This window comes from Cotesia glomerata, linkage group LG3, assembly GCF_020080835.1.
Source record: "Cotesia glomerata isolate CgM1 linkage group LG3, MPM_Cglom_v2.3, whole genome shotgun sequence".
NCBI lineage: Eukaryota > Metazoa > Arthropoda > Insecta > Hymenoptera > Braconidae > Cotesia > Cotesia glomerata.
Genome location: NC_058160.1, coordinates 22,203,268 through 22,222,825, shown reverse-complemented (window position 1 = coordinate 22,222,825; position 19,558 = coordinate 22,203,268). Strand labels below are relative to the sequence as shown.

At 29.7% G+C, this 19,558-nt stretch overlaps 3 protein-coding genes and 1 long non-coding RNA gene across 4 annotated transcripts; 2 read left to right on the top strand and 2 right to left on the bottom strand.

The window, feature by feature from the left end:
- Positions 1-1,439: 1,439 nt before the first annotated feature.
- Positions 1,440-3,482, top strand: LOC123261319 (arginine-hydroxylase NDUFAF5, mitochondrial). The gene is made up of 4 exons (XM_044722915.1): positions 1,440-1,666; positions 1,972-2,341; positions 2,904-3,088; positions 3,193-3,482. The coding sequence occupies exons 1-4, from the start codon at positions 1,474-1,476 to the stop codon at positions 3,480-3,482; spliced, it is 1,038 nt and encodes a 345-aa protein (XP_044578850.1). The 5' UTR covers positions 1,440-1,473.
- A 7-nt stretch (positions 3,483-3,489) lies between these two features.
- Positions 3,490-5,259, bottom strand: LOC123261321 (ubiquitin-fold modifier-conjugating enzyme 1). Its single transcript, XM_044722917.1, has 4 exons — positions 4,956-5,259; positions 4,756-4,887; positions 4,531-4,698; positions 3,490-3,688 (listed from the first exon to the last, which is right to left on the bottom strand). Exons 1-4 carry the CDS (start codon positions 5,076-5,078, stop codon positions 3,605-3,607), a joined length of 507 nt encoding a protein of 168 aa, XP_044578852.1. The 5' UTR covers positions 5,079-5,259; the 3' UTR covers positions 3,490-3,604.
- A 153-nt stretch (positions 5,260-5,412) lies between these two features.
- Positions 5,413-11,036, top strand: LOC123261318 (NADH-ubiquinone oxidoreductase 49 kDa subunit). The gene is made up of 4 exons (XM_044722914.1): positions 5,413-5,570; positions 5,730-6,154; positions 6,265-6,736; positions 10,170-11,036. The coding sequence occupies exons 1-4, from the start codon at positions 5,470-5,472 to the stop codon at positions 10,573-10,575; spliced, it is 1,404 nt and encodes a 467-aa protein (XP_044578849.1). The 5' UTR covers positions 5,413-5,469; the 3' UTR covers positions 10,576-11,036.
- Positions 9,735-19,081, bottom strand: LOC123261326. Its single transcript, XR_006508663.1, has 3 exons — positions 19,069-19,081; positions 12,513-12,519; positions 9,735-9,867 (listed from the first exon to the last, which is right to left on the bottom strand). It is a non-coding gene; the product is annotated as an uncharacterized LOC123261326 (long non-coding RNA).
- Positions 19,082-19,558: the final 477 nt, after the last annotated feature.

Genomic DNA, 19,558 nt, shown 5'->3' with positions numbered 1-19,558 from the left:
TATTGAAGAGACACGCATTATAATTTATTTGAATTAAAGGTATAACATGAAAATTATTGGACCTTTTAATATTTTTATTAACTAATAGAATATTGATTATTTACAAAATTAAATAATAGAAAAAATTTTGAATGAAAATTTTTTAAATATTTTCGATTTAGATAGATAGATAGATAGATAATAATTTTATTGGATTCTGGAGCCTAGGCTCCCTCAGAACCATCATCAAATATACATTTATAATTAGAGTTTTAGATACATAAAAATAAAATCAAAATAAGTATAGTAATTAACAGTAATAACATGTTAATCATGCTTATAAATAATACTTGTGTTATACAAAGCTCAACAACCTTCAATAGCAGTAATAAACGTTCAATATAGCAGATCAATAATTTTGGAAATAATAATCATAGCACAGTCTACGGAATATTTCGAAACTTTCGGCTTTTGTAATTTCAGCTGGCAGTGCATTCCAGATACGTATACCACGAACAAGAAACGAGTTATCATACATACAACAATTAGATCTAGGTAGCCGCAGATAATCTTCCCTTACATCGCCTCTACGCAACGCAACCAGCAAAAATTCTAAGTGACATTTAAATAGCTGACGATAATTTAAATATATTTCTTTGTAAAAGAGGCACGCTATAAAGTAGTTTCTTCTGTCACTCAGCTTTAACTTACCCAGCCTCTTAAAGTACGGAGTAATGTATTCAGCCCTCGCAATTTTATAGATATAGCGAACACAGCAATTCATTTTGCGCTGTAATCGCATTTGCGAGTCATTAGTAATATTGCAGTAAGCCGCACAACAATAATCAAACACTGGGAATATTAACGTGGTGACAAGCTTTATACGCAGTTTTTCGTTGAAGATTTCATTATTAATCTTCAACTGCGCCAGAACCCGCATTGCCCTATTACAAACACTCATAACCTGATTTTCCCAGGTGAGAGTGCTATCAATTACCACGCCAAGATACTTAATTGTTGAATTACTTTTGAATGTTGGCGCAGATATCAATTTGAAAAAAAAAATTGTCATAACATTTTATTGAAACATTTTTTTGGTTTTCTGCTTACTTATTTGAGACGACAGCGCTCTGTATTAAAAAAAGTGAGACCGAGATACATTTTGTATCTCTTTCTACAAGTTCGAATAAAAATGGCGACTACATGTTGTGTCCGCACTCTGATTTCATAATTTTGTTTTATTTTATCAGTAAAGTATGTAGCGTTAAAAATAAACTTAATTATTGTTAAATACACTATGGTGTGTTATAATAAAAAAATTCTGTACAGTACATTTATATTTTTAAAAACCGCGACCAATGCCGGTATTTAAATTATTTATGTGAGTTTTAAAATAAATATAAACTATTTCTTATTTTTTTAATTGCTAACTGATTGTTATTTTCAATTTTTAGGTAATAATTAAAAGTGACAATTGTAAAAAAAGAATAAACAATGTTTAAAACGCTAGAAAGAAAATTTTTAACAAAACTTTTAAATAGATGTATAAATACAACAAGTATTAATTATAATTTACCACCAAATAGTGTGATGAATGTTTTTGATAGAAAAACAAAATTATTGCAAAAACAGCGAGCTGCTAGGGCTCCCGATGTTAAATTGTACGACTACCTCAAAGATGAAATAGGTAAGTAATAAAAAATTTAGCATAAAATTTTTTTTTAATTTACTTTTCTTTCATATGAAAATTAAGTTAGCCGACATTTAAAAATTTTTAGAATTTTTATTAAAAAAAATAATATAAAAAAATTAAAAAAAATTTTCGTTCATTAAAAACTTGAAAAACTATAAGTGCAATTTTTAAAAAATATTTTTTAGTTCTAATTTTATTAATGAAAAAAAAAAATCAAAAATTAAAAACGTCGGCTAACTTTAGAATTATTTCTTTAATTTCATTTTATAATACAAAATAATAAAACTCTTATAAAATAGGCTACAGGTTGGCAGATAGAATTTTTGACATAAAACGTGAGTTTACAAATGTTCTGGAGCTGGGTTGTGGAAGAGGACATATGAGCAAGCACATATCTGCAGACAATGTCAAAAACTTGTTGTTGAGTGACTTTTGTCCGGAGTATTTGGAGCAAGTTGTTATTACTGAGAACATAAATGTCAAGAAGCAAGTTATGGATGAGGAGAATTTCGAGTTGGATGAGAATAGTATGGACTTAATCATCAGTTCCTTAAATCTTCACTGGGTAAATGATCTTCCTGGGTGCTTTGGCAGGATAATCAGGACTTTAAAAAGTGATGGTGTTTTTCTAGCCGCTATTTTTGGTGGTGATACACTCTTTGAACTCAGGTATGCTGATATCAACAATGTCGCGACCCAAATGCCAAAAAGGTGTATAAATTTTTTTTTTTTTTTTACTAATCGCTTTATTAACACTTTCTAAGCCTAAAAATAAAAAAATAAATTTCCAAAGCTAAAAGGGCGTTAAATTATATTTTTGAGTTGAGTTATATATTTCAGAGCAAAATTGAAAGTTTTTTTATACGCCCTTTTGGCTTTAGACTAAATTTTTCTAAAGCCAAAAAGGGGTATGTTTTGAGATATGCCCTTTTGGCATTAATACATTGAAAAATTTTTTTTGACAAATCTTTACGTTTTGAGCAGTTCTAAATTGAATGGCGAAAAAAAATTTTTTTATACTCCTTTTTGGCATAAATCCCTATCTAGCTGCTGTAATACGCCCTTTTGGCATTTGGGTCACGATATACAGTCGAGTCGCGTTATGAGTTCTCTTAGTGTCTCTCTCATATTAACGCGAGCCTGGTTAAAAAAAAAGACAACAAGCCAGACTCATAACACGACTCGACTGTCTTCATTGTTCTTTTTTTAAATCCTTAAATTGTTAATACAGAAGTTCACTGCAATTAGCAGAACTCGAAAGACATGGTGGAATATCGCCTCATATATCGCCGTTCACCCAAATTCGTGATGTAGGAAGTTTGATGAATCGTGCTGGGTTCACCATGCTGACAATTGACACCGATGAAATGGTTATTGGTTTTCCTTCGATGTTTGAACTGATGACTGACTTGAAAGGTAACAATTATCGATTATTATTTATTAACAATAAAATTTTTAACTTCTCCAAAAATTTATTTTATTATTCGTTAAATTTGAATGGTTTTAATGATTTAATTTAGGTATGGGAGAAAGTAATGCTGGTAGAAATCGAACATTACATTTGAAAAGAGACACTATGCTAGCAGCTGCAGCAATATATGAAGAATTGTACGGAAAAGCAGAAGAAGACGGGAGTAAATATGTTCCGGCCACGTTCCAAGTTATTTACGTACTCGGGTGGAAACCAGATCCCTCACAGCCAAAACCTCTAGATCGAGGAACTGGAGAAGTCTCTCTAAAGGACTTGTACAAGTTAGACGAGATCGTCAGAGGACATACCAAAGTGAAACTTGGTGACGATGATAAATAGTCTGGTGTATAAAATGTAGAATAGAATTATTTATTTAAATAATTATTTGTTTAAAAAAATTTATAAATTTTTTTTATAACTGATTGATAAAAAATTAGGAATGATAAATTTGATTAATTCTTCTAGTTGGATTCACTCTGTTCTTTATGTTTTACTATTCCTTTCTCTATTAAATCTGGAACCTCAACGGCTAGCCATGGTCCAAGCTGAAAATATTTATATTTATTTAAATAAATCACTATAATTTTTTAGTAATTAAAAATACTATTACATTAAAGTTAGCAGTCACTAGATCATTTTTTAATTTTATTTAATGAATAAATTTGTTCCGAAAAATTATGTTAAAAAAATTGCATTTTTAATTTAAAAAAATTTGTACATATTAATTTATTTCTTATTTTTTTGCCATAATTTATCTGTTACAAAAATTCTAAAAAATGATCAAATATCTGGTAAATTAATTTTCATAAAATATTTTGCAATTAGAGAAGAATAATAATAACAATACGGTTAGGATCAGGGGTAATTGGAAAACATAGTTAAATCAATTTAAGCTATCATTTGATAAATATAATATAAATAAATATAATTTAAGTTTGTCAGTAAGCACATGCTTGAAAGGCTTATTTTTTATTTTTATTTATTTTATTAATCGTTTATAGTTTATAATAAATATTGTTGTGTTTATCAAATTATCAATTGGTAATCGCAATGATAATTATACTAAAAAAAGATCGTGTATGTATTTATTTTAATTTGACGATTGTTTAAACATTGTTGAGGTTAGTTATTTGAATAATATTATTGTTTATTTGTCATGTTCATTAAATCCACAAATGTTGTTAATTATTATATTGTTTTCCAGAGCTTGATAAAGTCTTAAGAATAAAGACGAAACGTAAAAAAAAAAAAAAGCAAATAAATGATAGTTTAAATTGATTTAACTATGTTTTCCAATTACCCGTGATCCTGACCGTATTGTTGTTTATTAAACTGGAATTGAACCGTATCAAAAAAGAATAATAATATTAGAGAAGTAAATACTTACACCTAGAGCCATGGCATGAGCAATACCAAACTTAGGTACATTCCTGGCCCATAGAGGTTTAAAATGATCACTTAGACAAATTTTACCACCGCGATACATTTTAGCAGTCTTGCCATCTAATTCTGGTAATGCTAATTCTGGAGCCGTAGTTGGATAAGTTATTGGTATCTAAAACAAATGCATCCTTTTAGTAAATAAATAAATACATCAATCACAAATACTTACATCAAACTCAACGTCGAATTCATATTTAAGCAAATTATGAATGTACCAACACTTGCCAAACCATCTGGTGCCTTCTTTATTTGATTCTAGTCTAAACCAGTCATTGTCAGCTTCCTTATTATTCTGTACATACTGAAATAAAAAATAAACAATAAACCATATGTTCAAGAAAATAAATCTCTTAATAAAAATTGCAGTACCTTGATCAAAGTGGTGTATTCTTCTTTGAGTCTTTGTACCCATAACTCTTTATCACGTGGACCAGCTCTTGTTTTCAACACTGGAATATCGCTCAGAGTTTTCTTCGTTGTAGCATCTACCATTGTTTTATTTATTTTACTATTTTGATTACTTGACAATTTTTATTTATTCCTTAAATTTGAAGCTTAGAGGACATGTGTCAGGTGAAAGTATACTTAGTGTATATTTAGAATATTAATGTAATGTTAACTCTATACACAATAACCCAGACCAGCTGATGATGACGGAGTGATGACGTCTTAGCTTATAATTATAATAATTCAGTGATTCAGTACAGGGTAGATAAACTACCGACATCTAGACGGTCTTATAAATTTTAAATTTTACCATTCTAAAAATTCCCGCGTTTAAATAAACTTATTGCCATCTGTTGGAAAATTTAAGTAACACAAATAAAAAAAATTTATGCAGTGAGGAAGATCAGTGAGGACGGTGGGGTTGAAGGGTTTAAACATGGCGACCAATGTATTGAGAACGGTATTAAAAAAATCTGGACCGTTTATTAATGATGGAAAAATATTGTTGCAGAATCCAGGTCGTCTGTCTCTTCTCACGTAAGTTTGATTATTAATCGCTTACCAAACATTTACTAGCCAATACCATTATTATGTAACAATAATATAACCTCCAAAGAAAAACTAATTAACAAATCTTATGACATCTTCGACTGTCAACATAATTCCCGTTTAAATAATAAGACTGATATATTTTAGCCAAAAGAAATATGCTGGTACTTGGTATCCAGACAGAGAATGGATGAGACAATTCAATGGACCAGTATTGTACCCCAGTGACGGTGTACAGTGGGATTACCAACCACCAATAGACCTTCCGGTGGTACTGGAGAAAAATGTCAGAAACACCCGAATCAATTTCGGTCCCCAACATCCAGCAGCTCACGGTGTACTCCGTTTGGTGCTCGAGCTAGAAGGAGAGTATGTCAAAGCTGCTGATCCTCACATTGGATTACTTCACCGTGGAACTGAGAAGCTTATTGAGTATAAAACGTACATGCAGGCTCTGCCGTACTTTGATCGGTTGGACTACGTATCTATGATGTGCAATGAGCAGGCTTTCTCGCTTGCCATTGAAAAATTACTGAACATTGATATTCCATTGAGAGCTAAATATATTAGAAGTACGTATTTTTGTTTATTTACTTTTATAATGAGTGAATTGATGGTAAAATTTGTTTCATTAATTTTTAGTACAATATTAATTATTAATAAATAAATTAATAAATTCTAGCGCTCTTTGCTGAAATAACACGTATCTTGAACCACATCATGGGAATCGGAACCCACGCATTGGATATCGGAGCTTTGACACCGTTTTTCTGGCTATTCGAAGAACGTGAGAAGCTTATGGAGTTCTACGAACGTGTAAGTGGTGCTCGTATGCACGCAGCTTATGTTCGTCCCGGAGGAGTTTCTCAGGATCTACCACTGGGTATTATGGACGATATTTATCAATGGGCAGCTCAGTACGGTGCTCAGATTGACCAAGTCGAGGACTTACTGTCACGAAATGCCATTTGGAAAGAACGAACAATGGGTATTGGAGTTGTTACTGCTCAGCAAGCGTTAGACTGGGGATTCAGCGGTGTCATGCTTCGGGGTTCTGGATACAAGTGGGATATTCGTAAGTCTGAGCCTTACGATGCATACCATCTTGTTGACTTTGATGTACCAATTGGAATCTCTGGAGATTGTTATGACAGGTAAATTATTTGACATATTGATTATTATTTACTTATGTAATAATAATATTAAAATTCAAAGACTTCTTCAATTCATATCAATTATTTATTTGTAATATTTCGTATGTAATGAGTAAAAAATTTATTTGTTATATTTTCACCAATGAGATCCCAAAGAAGAACTCGAAAATATTACAAATAAACAATTGATATAATTTAGAAAGCCCCTGAATTTGAATAATATTAATAACAATAATTCCCAATCAAAAAATTTGTCTCTATGCTTATCTATACTAATAAATAGAGAGCCGGTTTTTTTGTTCGATTATACTGTGAAAACTACTGAACCGATCGTAATAATACTTGTACCATAAGATGGCAGCGTGTTTCGGAGAAGGTTTTAGTATATGATCTGTTAGTGATTACTTATCCGGAACCTACATTTTTTTTACTTAGAAATAATGAATTTTTATTGTAACTAAATTTATTCTATTCGATTATCATTTGTTTAAAATGAATTTTTTAATTTTATTGGTTATGTTTATATACTAGGCAGATTTTTGAGTAGGTGTCGTTTACGCATATCCCGATGATACATATGTATCAATTACCCAAATCCCGATGATACATATCCCAATTATTCAAATTTCAATCACACATACTATGCGTGACATTAATTAATCCCTGTTCGTGTTGCTTTTGTATTATTGGAAATTTGTATTTTTGGACATTTGAATAAATGGATATGGAAATTTCTAAAAATGGACATTTGATTTTTTGGAAATAATAATAAAAGTACTTAACTAGAATTAGACATTAATATAAATGGACATTAAAAAAAAAAAAAGGAAATAATTATAAATGTACAACTGCACTTATGGCCAACTTAAAAAAATGAAATCCCTATTTTTGAAAATATCTCCAAATGGAAATAAAAGTATTTGGTAAAGAGTTCAAATGAACAAATGGATTAATGGACATTTTCTTAAATAGACATTTATGAAAATGGATAATAATATAAAAAGACATCAGTAAAAATAGTTAAAAATACAAATGTACAATGTTTGAATAAATGGAATAGTCACTTAATGAACATATGATTTTATAAACAATTGAAAAAATGGACATTTAAATTTTAGGAAAAGTGAATAAATGGACATTTGTATAAATGCCGATCAATAAAAATGAACTCTGTAAAAATGAACATTTAAATAAATGAACTTCGATAAAAAAATACTTACTTAAATGGAAATTAGTAAAAATGGACATTCGTAAAAATGGACATTTCTAAAAATGGATAAATGATTTAAATTTAATTACAAATAATTATGAAGTTGATAAATTATAAAATTAGGGTTTTTGGTGTGCGTAAAGGAAAAAAGATGTCAGAAGAGCTGGGAACTCAGCTACCAAGACATCTTCTTCGTAGTTTTTTTCAGAAAACGATAAAACATCAATCAGCTCATCAAATATTACAAGAAGATGCTTTGGTAGCCGTTAATTGTAATATTTGATGAGTTGATTGATGTTTTATCGTTTTCCGAAAAAAACTACGAAGAAGATGTCTTGGTAGCTTAGTTCCCAGCTCTTCTGACATCTTTTTTCCTTTACGCACACCAAAAACCCTAATTTTATAATTTATCAACTTCATAATTATTTGTAATTAAATTTAAATCATTTATCCATTTTTAGAAATGTCCATTTTTACGAATGTCCATTTTTACTAATTTCCATTTAAGTAAGTATTTTTTTTATCGAAGTTCATTTATTTAAATGTTCATTTTTACAGAGTTCATTTTTATTGATCGGCATTTATACAAATGTCCATTTATTCACTTTTCCTAAAATTTAAATGTCCATTTTTTCAATTGTTTATAAAATCATATGTTCATTAAGTGACTATTCCATTTATTCAAACATTGTACATTTGTATTTTTAACTATTTTTACTGATGTCTTTTTATATTATTATCCATTTTCATAAATGTCTATTTAAGAAAATGTCCATTAATCCATTTGTTCATTTGAACTCTTTACCAAATACTTTTATTTCCATTTGGAGATATTTTCAAAAATAGGGATTTCATTTTTTTAAGTTGGCCATAAGTGCAGTTGTACATTTATAATTATTTCCTTTTTTTTTTTTTAATGTCAATTTATATTAATGTCTAATTTTAGTTAAGTACTTTTATTATTATTTCCAAAAAATCAAATGTCCATTTTTAGAAATTTCCATATCCATTTATTCAAATGTCCAAAAATACACATTTCCAATAATACAAAAGCAACACGAACAGGGATTAATTCATGTCACGCATAGTATACCCAATGATACATATCCCGATGATACATATCATAAAACAAAACAAAATCGCGGATAAAAAAAAATATGTGGCGTCTTTATAATTATAATCCCCGGTAAAAAATAAGATGCTACCTATTTTTATCAACTATTTTGTTTTGTTTTATGATATGTATCATTGCACATATGTATCATTGGGTATATGTGTGATCGAAATTTAAATAATTGGGATATGTATCATCATCGGGACTTGGGTAACTGACACATATGTATCATCGGAATATGGGTAAAAGATACCCGCTCAGATTTCTTCACGTATTAGACTTGCAATTGTTTTAACCCGTAGTGGTCACACTTCTTAAAAATAACGTAGTGGTCATACTGGGTCTAGTTGATTCTATGCACGGAAAAAATTGTTGCTACTTGTGTTCTTTTCAATATTTTCATTCGAGCCGTACATGAGAGTAATTCTTAACACTTCCGTTGGATAACTCAATCGTTTTTTAATTTTTTTTTAATTGTTTAATCATAAAAAAAAAATGCGAGAGTCAAATTTCGAAAAATTTGACTTTTTTTTTTACTAAAAACTTCATTTTTTAAGATAAATGAAAATGACCTCCGGGGTTCTACTCCGGATATCGCATACTTTGACAAAAAGTGGTGTCATGTCGAGCTTTTGAAAAAGTATATTTATTTGTGCAATTGAAATCTTAAATTTCCATAAATTTTAAAAAATCTTCAAACAATAATAGATGGTACCACAGATACCATTTTGAATGATATCTTCGAAGCAAGAGCAACTCAAAAATTGCCTGTGGTCATCTAGACCCATAATGACCACTACGGGTTAACTGAAACTTTCAATGCTCATTATAAATTTTTTTTTTCATATCAATTATTATTCATTTTTGTAAGAAAGACACGGGAATGTTAAAATAATTGCACATTGAAAGTTACAATAAATATTAGCTAGAATAATTACATAGATAAAAAGTACATGCCAATTCGACAGAATTTGGAATCTGTGCAAGTCAAAACAATACTTTAATTAAATTTCAAGCCTAGATCTAAAAATGCAATTCTATAAAGTGCCCAGCGGAGCGGACGAGTAACAGCTAGTGTTAAATAAAAAAAAAAAAAATAATTGTTTCAGATACTTGTGTCGTGTTGAAGAAATGCGTCAATCACTCCGTATTATTGAGCAGTGCTTAAATCAAATGCCTGCTGGTGAAATAAAAGTAGATGACAACAAAATCGTACCCCCAAGTCGCAGTGAAATGAAAACAAGCATGGAGTCGTTGATCCATCACTTCAAATTATACAGCCAGGGCTTCCAAGTCCCACCGGGTGCAACCTACACGGCCATTGAAGCACCCAAAGGTGAATTCGGAGTTTATCTCGTAAGTGACGGTAGCAGTAAGCCATACAGGTGTAAAATAAAGGCGCCCGGATTCGCTCATCTAGCAGCTTTACAAGAACTCGGACCGAAACATTTCCTAGCTGATATAGTTGCCATTATCGGTACTATGGATGTTGTATTCGGTGAAATTGATCGATAATAACTTTCTTCTGTTATTATATATTATTAGTGATCAATCTGACTTGTAAATTATCGCTCTCATTATTAAACGTCATAGGTGTAAATTAAATAAAATTTATTAATTATAAATATAATTATATTTAAGTCGATACTTTTTATCTTCAACTCCAATAAAGTTTATTTAATCTCTCTAAATATTGGTTAGTCAAAAAGTTTATTTTCTTTTTGGGTTTTGGTTGAATGTCACTTCGATTTTCCTGTTTGATTTTTATTTTTATTTTTTATGTCTAGAATAAAATATTACTTATAATTTGAACGTTAATATTTTTTACTTAGATTGCAATCATTATATTTTTAAACAAGTATCTCCTATCATGAAAGGTCAGTGAGATAATCTAGAAAAAAACTAGTTGTAATAACATCAATTAATACATCTTTATCGTAGTCTGAAATTGATATTAAACTTTTTATGTAAAACTAGATGGCCTCTTTTTTTATAACCAACTCATTAATAAATAAAAATTCAATGAAAGTTGAGATTTTAAATGTTGGAGCGACTTTGCTCGTAAATATATGCAATCAGACGATTATTCATTTAAATAAAAAATAACTTTTTGTGTTACAATAATGAAAAATAGTGAACAATTAATAATCAATTCATAATTTATCGTGTTAAGTATCAGTTGATTTTTTATTTAATTTGTTTTCCAGGTGAATTATCGATCACGTTATTACTAAAAAATAATTAACAATGACCTTCGTCGAGTGTAATCATTTAAATGAACTATGAACTCATAAAAGTATCTCCAGACAGTCGTTATGACTTTTATTTATTGACATTTTAATTTTTTTTTCAACAAACTATGTAAAAAAGTAAAGTAAAAAATGGCAAACGATAGTGAAATGCAGACGATACAATAAAATATTTTAGTTGAGATTATATTTATGATTTGCGAGTTTAAAGTGTCATTATTTTTTTATCAATAAAACATTGATAATTTTTATGAAATAATTATTTCACAATAATTTATTGTATATACTTACATATTTTTAACAAGTAAAAAAATAATGATCTTTTTAATACTTTAATTTAAATTTAATTTATAAAATTGATGAAATTTTATTTTACAGTCCGCTGAATAATCAAAATCTTTAAAATAGAAGACTATGATTTTAATCTTTATTAATTTATTTTTTAACTGAAATTTATATTTATTAAAATTTGTCAATAAATTTCACAAGTGTAATAAATATTAATTTGTTAAAATTAGCATTAAAGAAAAAAATTATATTGAGCAAAGTTTAAATTTTAATAGCGTATACTAATTGAAAATGTTTATTGAAGTATTAAATAATTGCGTTTGACACGCACGTTTGAAAAATGAAAAATTTAACTCTTTAATATCTTCAGTAACGTGTAATTAACAAATTATCCCAAGTGAAATTTTATAAAAGATGACGATGAATTACAATAGTTACAAAACTACTATTCGCACTAATGTTACGTGGTGCAATTATTATTAGAATGCATATAAAGTATGACAGATTCTAATTAAAATTATTATTTACACAGATTTTTTATCTGTTGGTTATTTTATCTAGTTACTTTCAACAAGCCATAAAAATGGTTATTTTATGAGCAGTGATGACAGTTTTACTTTGTTTGAATTTTTAAACTAAACAAATAAAAAATTCACTAAGTTTTTTTCAATAAATCAAAATTTTCATAACTTTCTATTTCTATTTTTTGTATAGTAAAATATGAGATAGGAAAATAACTTGCATAATATTAAGTGATTCGAATACGAACAACGCTGCTAATATGGAATCGGAAAAAATGTGTCACGTTGCCAAAAAGCATGAGAGGTCAACAGAGGTAAATTATATTACAAACAAAGTCTTATTGTACGTGACAAGATGATCCAATGATTATCATCGTCGAGAAATTCTAAAGACCTTGTTTCTCTTCTATCTAACATTATTAAATTACAGCTTACAACTTAGTACCATCTCTGACATTAAAAGAAAAATTATATTCTTCGAAGATAATTATTTTTTAAAACAGGTATTTTTTTCTTCATCACTTTACAATAATAATAAAAAATAATGATAAAAAATTTTATTAATAAAAAAAATTTTTTTTTTTACAGAAATAATAAATCAATCATCGGGTTGTTGGTTTAAAAATTATTTGATGCGGTATGAATGATCCAAACGACATTGACAGGTGGATTGTACTCAGTCAGCATTTTAATTCTAGTAATGTTTCTTAATCCTTGCGTAACAATACTAAACAATGTTATCATTGGGTTAGAGAAGAGTCAAGAGAATACTGCTGAAATAAGAGACTAGAGAAGACCTTAGATTAGACGTTGGCTGTTTAGTTGGCTCGTGCGTTTAAATAAATGACATACACTTATCTAAAATTTTTAAATAAATAAATTAGCCATTTATTTAAACGATTAAAATGTCCAGCAGCTCTATCAGCAGCCTGCGTCATATACTGTAATATAATGTTTTATTGCAATTTTTCAGGAAGAAATATATACTAAATATTCTTTATTTCTTACATCAGAAATAATTGTTCTGGCTAATATAGCGACAAATAATGAATCCTGATACGATGCATTGTTAATAATTGACTTTGGATTATTGACAAATGATTCTTGACATTTCATAGAATCTTTTAAGTAATTAAATACACAACACGTGATATTACAATGTTGCCGGCAACAAAAAACTAGAAATCCTTCGAGAATATATGCAGATGATTAAAAAATAATATTTAATTATCAAAACTAAAGAAACAAAATATCATTTTTTATTGTTTAAAGTTTCAACATTAATATGAATATTTTACACCAATTTAAAATTCAATTTTTTTTGTTTTAACGCAGATAAAAAATTTTTATTACCACTAAACTTAAAAACATCAATCTTACGGTAAAAAATAAAAATGATTACATAATTATACGCTTTGAACAGTAAACTTATCAAAACGGAAAAGATATCCAAATCCCTTTTAGTGTCTCTAATAGCTTCATAAATTTTTTTTTTTTGTTTTTAATACATTAATAAATTAATTTAACGTAATAATGCATTAATCGTACTAATAAATTAAAAGAAGTCATTAATATATTACATTTATAAATAATTCATCGTGGTAAATTAAGAGTCAATAGTTAAATCATCACATAAATCGTTACGTAGACGGATATTACGAGTATGAAAAAAATTTTATTAAATCGCAAGCGATATTTGAGGAAAAAAATATTTGTTTTCATGTTTACAGATCTTTAGATTTTTGTAAAATGTTCATCTAGTGCTAATGAAACTTATTCAATAAGTAACTTATTAGATGCGAGTTGCATGTGCTTGATTATTAATCATTTTTTATTTTCAAAAAGAAGAAAAGTATGTGCTAGATATTACGGAGGCTATTTGTATATGTATCTAATTCTTGTGAATATTAGATTTTCATAACAGAGAATGGAGCGTTCAATTTATGTATGTCATAATCCCAGTTCTACATTAGTAGATATTTAAAAAAATTTTTAAATAATTATTAAATATATTTATGATTATATGATTGAAGCTTCCTTATTATTGTTAATTTCTATCGTATAATCTTCCTATCCGTCATTTATTGTTTTATATAATCACGAGAGAACTTTTTAATAAAAAAATTATTGAAATATTTTTATAAAAAAATTTCATATTACGTTAGAAATTTTTTTTGCAAAATATTACAAAAATTTTAAGAAGAAATTAAAATTTTTAATTTTTCCGATTTTTTACATTTAAGATAAAAATTTTTTTAATTTAATTCTACATTAGAAATTTTTTTTGATAAATATTACAAAAATTTTAACAAGAATATAAAATTTAGAAAAGAAATAAAAATTTTTTATCTTGAAGATAAAAATTTAATATCATTAGTAAAATGGTCCACTTAATGCTTGAGGAAGCTATTCAGTGTAAATCGCGAGAGAAGCCCACGAGTTTTACGCATTGTGGTTCAGTCGCTTAAAGTGAAACTCAACTCTCGTATTATTAAACAGTGACTACTGAAATAAATTTATTGCAATATAATCAGCCGGATTAGATTGTAATAATAATGAGTAATAATAGTTAGTGAGCAATGAGCTTAGTGAGTAAGTTGAAGATGATATGCTCGTTTAAATTTTAAAACTATTGATTGGCATAAATTCCTCAAGTATAAACAATGGGCTCTAACATTACTATAAAGACCTTGGATTACGACAATTAACAATAGAAGTTCTTTTCCGTCCGATAATTGACTGATAATACTTGTTTAAATTCCTCGGGTCAACGTAACTGTAATTTTTCATTTCATCTTATTTATTTATTTATTAATTTATATTAATTATTTATAAATTATTCATGTTTTTGAATTATTTTTGAAATAACTATTCTATAATAAGCTGTTTAATGAACAAAGAAAAATATATCATTTCGCAAATCCTTGAGATTTTCTCTTGAACATATATAGAATTAAATAACTCGGCGCTGTAATACCTCGTTGTATTTTTTTTATTATAAAAATTGTATAGAGGATTAGAAAAATAAAATAAATTAACAATAAATGTAAATATTAAAATAATAGAATGAAGAAAGAGAATGAGAGTTAATGTAATAGTAAGATAGATATTCAGTAACACTTTTCTATGAGAATTTATTTGTTTATTATTTACACCTCTGATGTAAACATGAAACATTTTTAAATAACAACTTATAACAAATAACACTATTTACTTAAGTGATAATTAATTGAATAGCATTTGCGAGTTTCTTATTAATTACACCGGCACACAAAAAAAAAAAAGTTGTCTGTACTTGGGACGCGCCACATATATTCCCATGTAATTTGACCCGCTGAACCCGAATTTGAGGTCCGTTTGGCCCCTACACCCTAGGATTTTGAGAAAACTGTAAAAAACCGAAAAAAAACGGGAAAATTGGGGTTTTGGTGATTGAAAAATTTTTATATTCTAACTATGCATGATTTTCATGTATTTCGATCTGCTTTATACTTATCTGAAGTGTACTCAGACAAGCAGCCATTAAAAGTCTAAGTAAATCCTGAAAACCCATGAAAATTGCGAAAAAAACAAAAATTCCCAATATTGTGATAAAAAAATGTATTGAGCTAAATATATGATGATTTTCATGTAGGTTTATCGACGACATATAAATCTCCAACTTTTATAACTCAGACGTCTCGAAAACATCAAACAAATGTGCAAAACCCCGAAAATTGGAAAAAATCAAATGTAATATAATAAAAATCGAGTTATTATTCAAAATAAATAAAAAATCATATCATTCGATCTGTGGTGCATAAAAAAAGTATTTCGTCCTAAGACTTAAAAATTAATTTTTTCGGAAAATATCATCAAAACCCTTTGGATTTGAATTTTAATTCGTTCTCCGCTTATATCTCACCCTTTTATCTTCAAACGTCCTGCATAAAGGGTTTCTCTTTCGTTTCCTCTCTTCTTCGGGTAAATCTCTCTTCAGAGTCCAACAATGATCTGCCATCATATTTACATCCCACGTTCCTTGATATCGTTTTTCCATCACACTAATGTCTTGATGGAATCTCTCACCTTGCTCTTCACTAAAATCACCAAGATTTTCAGGAAAGTGTGAAAGATGAGAATGTAAATAGTGCAATTTTGTATTCATTAAGCAACCTAAAGTATTATAGTTGTATAACAACTCGTCAACTAAAGTTGCGTAGTTATCACTTTTCGTATTCCCTAAAAATTGCTGTGATACTTCCTTAAAACTTCCCCAAGCTGCTCTCTCAATCTCGTTCATCTCATATTCAAGATTAGCATCCTGGAATAGAGTCCGAATTTGGGGTCCATCAAAAATTCCTTCTTTTAATTTAGCGTCACTTATAGCTGGAAATTTTTCGCCCAAGTACTTAAAACAGTTTCCATCTTTATCCAGAGCTTTTGACAAATTGCTTCATAAGGCCAAGCTTGATATGAAGTGGGGGCAGCAAGTACTTGGAAGGATCAATTAGAGATTGTCGCGTAACATTGTGAGAACCAGGATTCAAATTTGTTCTTGTTGGCCATTCTTTTTGAATGTAATGATTCTTTCGGTCTCGGCTATCCCACAAACATAAGAAGCAGGGGTACTTTGTGAACCCTGATTGTTGGCCTAGCAATATTGTTGCAATTTTCAGATCACCACAAACCTTCCATTGATGTTCTGAATAGTTTATTTTATCTAATACAACCTGTAAATTGTCATAAGTCTCCTTTAGTTTAGTCGAATGAGCTACTGGAATCGGTGCCAATAAGTTTCCATTATGAAGAAGCACAGCTTTAAGACTTCGCCTAGAGGAGTCAATAAAAGCCTCCATTCTTCGTCTTTGTAAGTGTTTGGCTTCAACTCATCGATCAGTCCTTTTACATCTGAACAGTACACAAATGAATTTTCGCTGTCTTTTGTAAAATACTTCCGGAACTCTTTTTCCCTATCACGATAAAAATAAGCTGTTGTATTTTTAGCTAATAAATTTTTTTTTCCTTAAAGCTGAGGCTAAATGTTCAGCTTTTACCTTAGATAGTCCTAAGTCTCGTACAAGGTCATTCAATTCAAGTTGATCGAAGACTTCAGGGTCTTTACTTCTAGGAACACCACTCGGGATGTACTCTTCATCCTCAGAATGGATCTCTTCGGGTTCAGGATCGATTTCTTCAAAGTTATCTTCAACTTCCATCTCTTCATGTTCATTCACTGGTTCAGGAGCTGCAGGTTCTTCGACATTCAAAACTTTTTCTGCTGGCACAACTGATGTTACGTTGGCATATTGAATTTTATGTTTGGTTGTCGAAGTAAAATCTGAAACTTCCGTCGTGTAAAAATAGCAGTTTTTGACTCGTTGGTGCAGACCAAATCACAGGTTTTGAAAATTTCAAGCACTGTTTACTTTTCGTCTGCGCCCAACGAGTAAGCATCGTGTGACACCGATTGCAAAGTGAATGTGGTACCCAAGTTGCTTCCCAGTTCGTAATCTGGATACCGAAGCAGGTTTCGTAGACATTTTTCAATTTGTTTGAAAAAGATCTACGACTTTTCGTTACTTCAAATTCTCCACATATGTAACAGAAGCAATTGGAGTTTTGTTACATATGTGAGAGACACTTCTTGTCATATTAAACGCTTCAGAAGCCAAGTCACCCACTAATGAAGAGCTGCAGTCACTTGATGACGACGCCTGCGAGCCTGCTTTCTCACTCTGACCAGACGCCGATACTGGGATTCCGGGTCCCTGCATCGTAAAACACTTATTACTTGTGCCTGCCATGACGGCATTCAAGCCGTTAACCCAGGGACTATGCCAGACGGTCCTGTTGCCCGCCGTCACCACGTGGAGGTGCCCTGGTTACAGGCACAAGCATTTAAGCAAGAAATCGATTCTGAGCCCAAAAGTTCCTAGAAGTGAAAACCCTGAAACATCAGCTTAAAGAAAAAAAATTTATTAACTAAAAATACAACAGCTTATTTTTATCGTGATAGGGAAAAAAAAAAAATCTGATAACATTTTTAAAACGGCGAAAATTCATTAGTGGACTGTTCAGATGTAAGAAGTTTGATTGATGAGTTAAAGCCGAACACTTTCAGGACGAGGAGTGAAAGTTTTTCATTGCTTTGTCTAAGCGAAGTCTCAAAGCACCGACTCCAGTAGCTCATTTGACCAAAAATCATTGAAAAGTTTGTGGTGATCTGAAAATTGCTACACTAGTTAAGCCAACAATCTGGTTCACAATATATCCCTTCTTGTATGTTTGTAGGATAGTCACGATCGGAAAATTCCCTACAGTAGAAAAGAACGGCCAACAAGAAAGAATTTGAATCATGGTTCTCACAACGTTATGCGAGAATCTCTCATTAATCCTTACAAGTACTTGCTGCCACCACTTTATATCAAGCTTGACCTTATGAAGCATTTTGTCAAAGCTCTCGATAAAAATGGCAACTGTGTTAAGTACTTGGACGAAAAATTTCCAGCTATAAGTGACAATAAATTGAAAGAAGGAATTTTTATGTACCCCAAATTCGGACTCAATTCCAGGATGCTAATCTTGAGTATGAGATGCACAAGATTGAGAGAGCAGCTTGGGGAAGTTTTAAGGAAGTATCTCGAAATTTTTAGGGAATGTGAATACAAAATTGCACTATTTACAATCTCATCTTTCACACTTTCCTGAAAATCTTGGTAATTTCAGTGAAGAAAGAGAAGAAACATTCCATCAAAACATGAGTGGATGTCAATATGATGGTAGATCATTGTTGGACTCTGAAGAGAGATTTACCCGAAGAAGAGAGGAAACGAAAGAGAAACCCTTTATGCAGGACGTTTGAAGATAAAAGGGTGAGATATAAGCGGAGAACGAATTAAAATTCAAATCCAAAGGGTTTTGATGATATTTTCCGAAAAATTAATTTTTTAAGTCTTAAGACGAAATACTTTTTTTTATGCACCACAGATCGAATGATATGATTTTTTTATTTATTTTGAATAATAACTCGATTTTTATTATATTACATTTGATTTTTTTCCAATTTTCGGGGTTTTTGCACATTTGTTTGATGTTTTCGAGACGTCTGAGTTATAAAAGTTGGAGATTTATATGTCGTCGATAAACCTACATGAAAATCATCATATATTTAGCTCAATACATTTTTTTTTATCACAATATTGGGAATTTTTTGTTTTTTTTCGCAATTTTCATGGGTTTTTCGGGATTTACTTAGACTTTTAATGGCTGCTGGTCTGAGTACACTTCAGATAAGTATAAAGCAGATCGAAATACATGAAAATCATGCATAGTTAGAATCTAAAAAAATTTTTCAATCACCAAAACCCCCAATTTTCCCGTTTTTTTTCGGTTTTTTACAGTTTTCTCAAAATCCTAGGGTGTAGGGGCCAAACGGACCTCAAATTCGGGTTCAGCGGG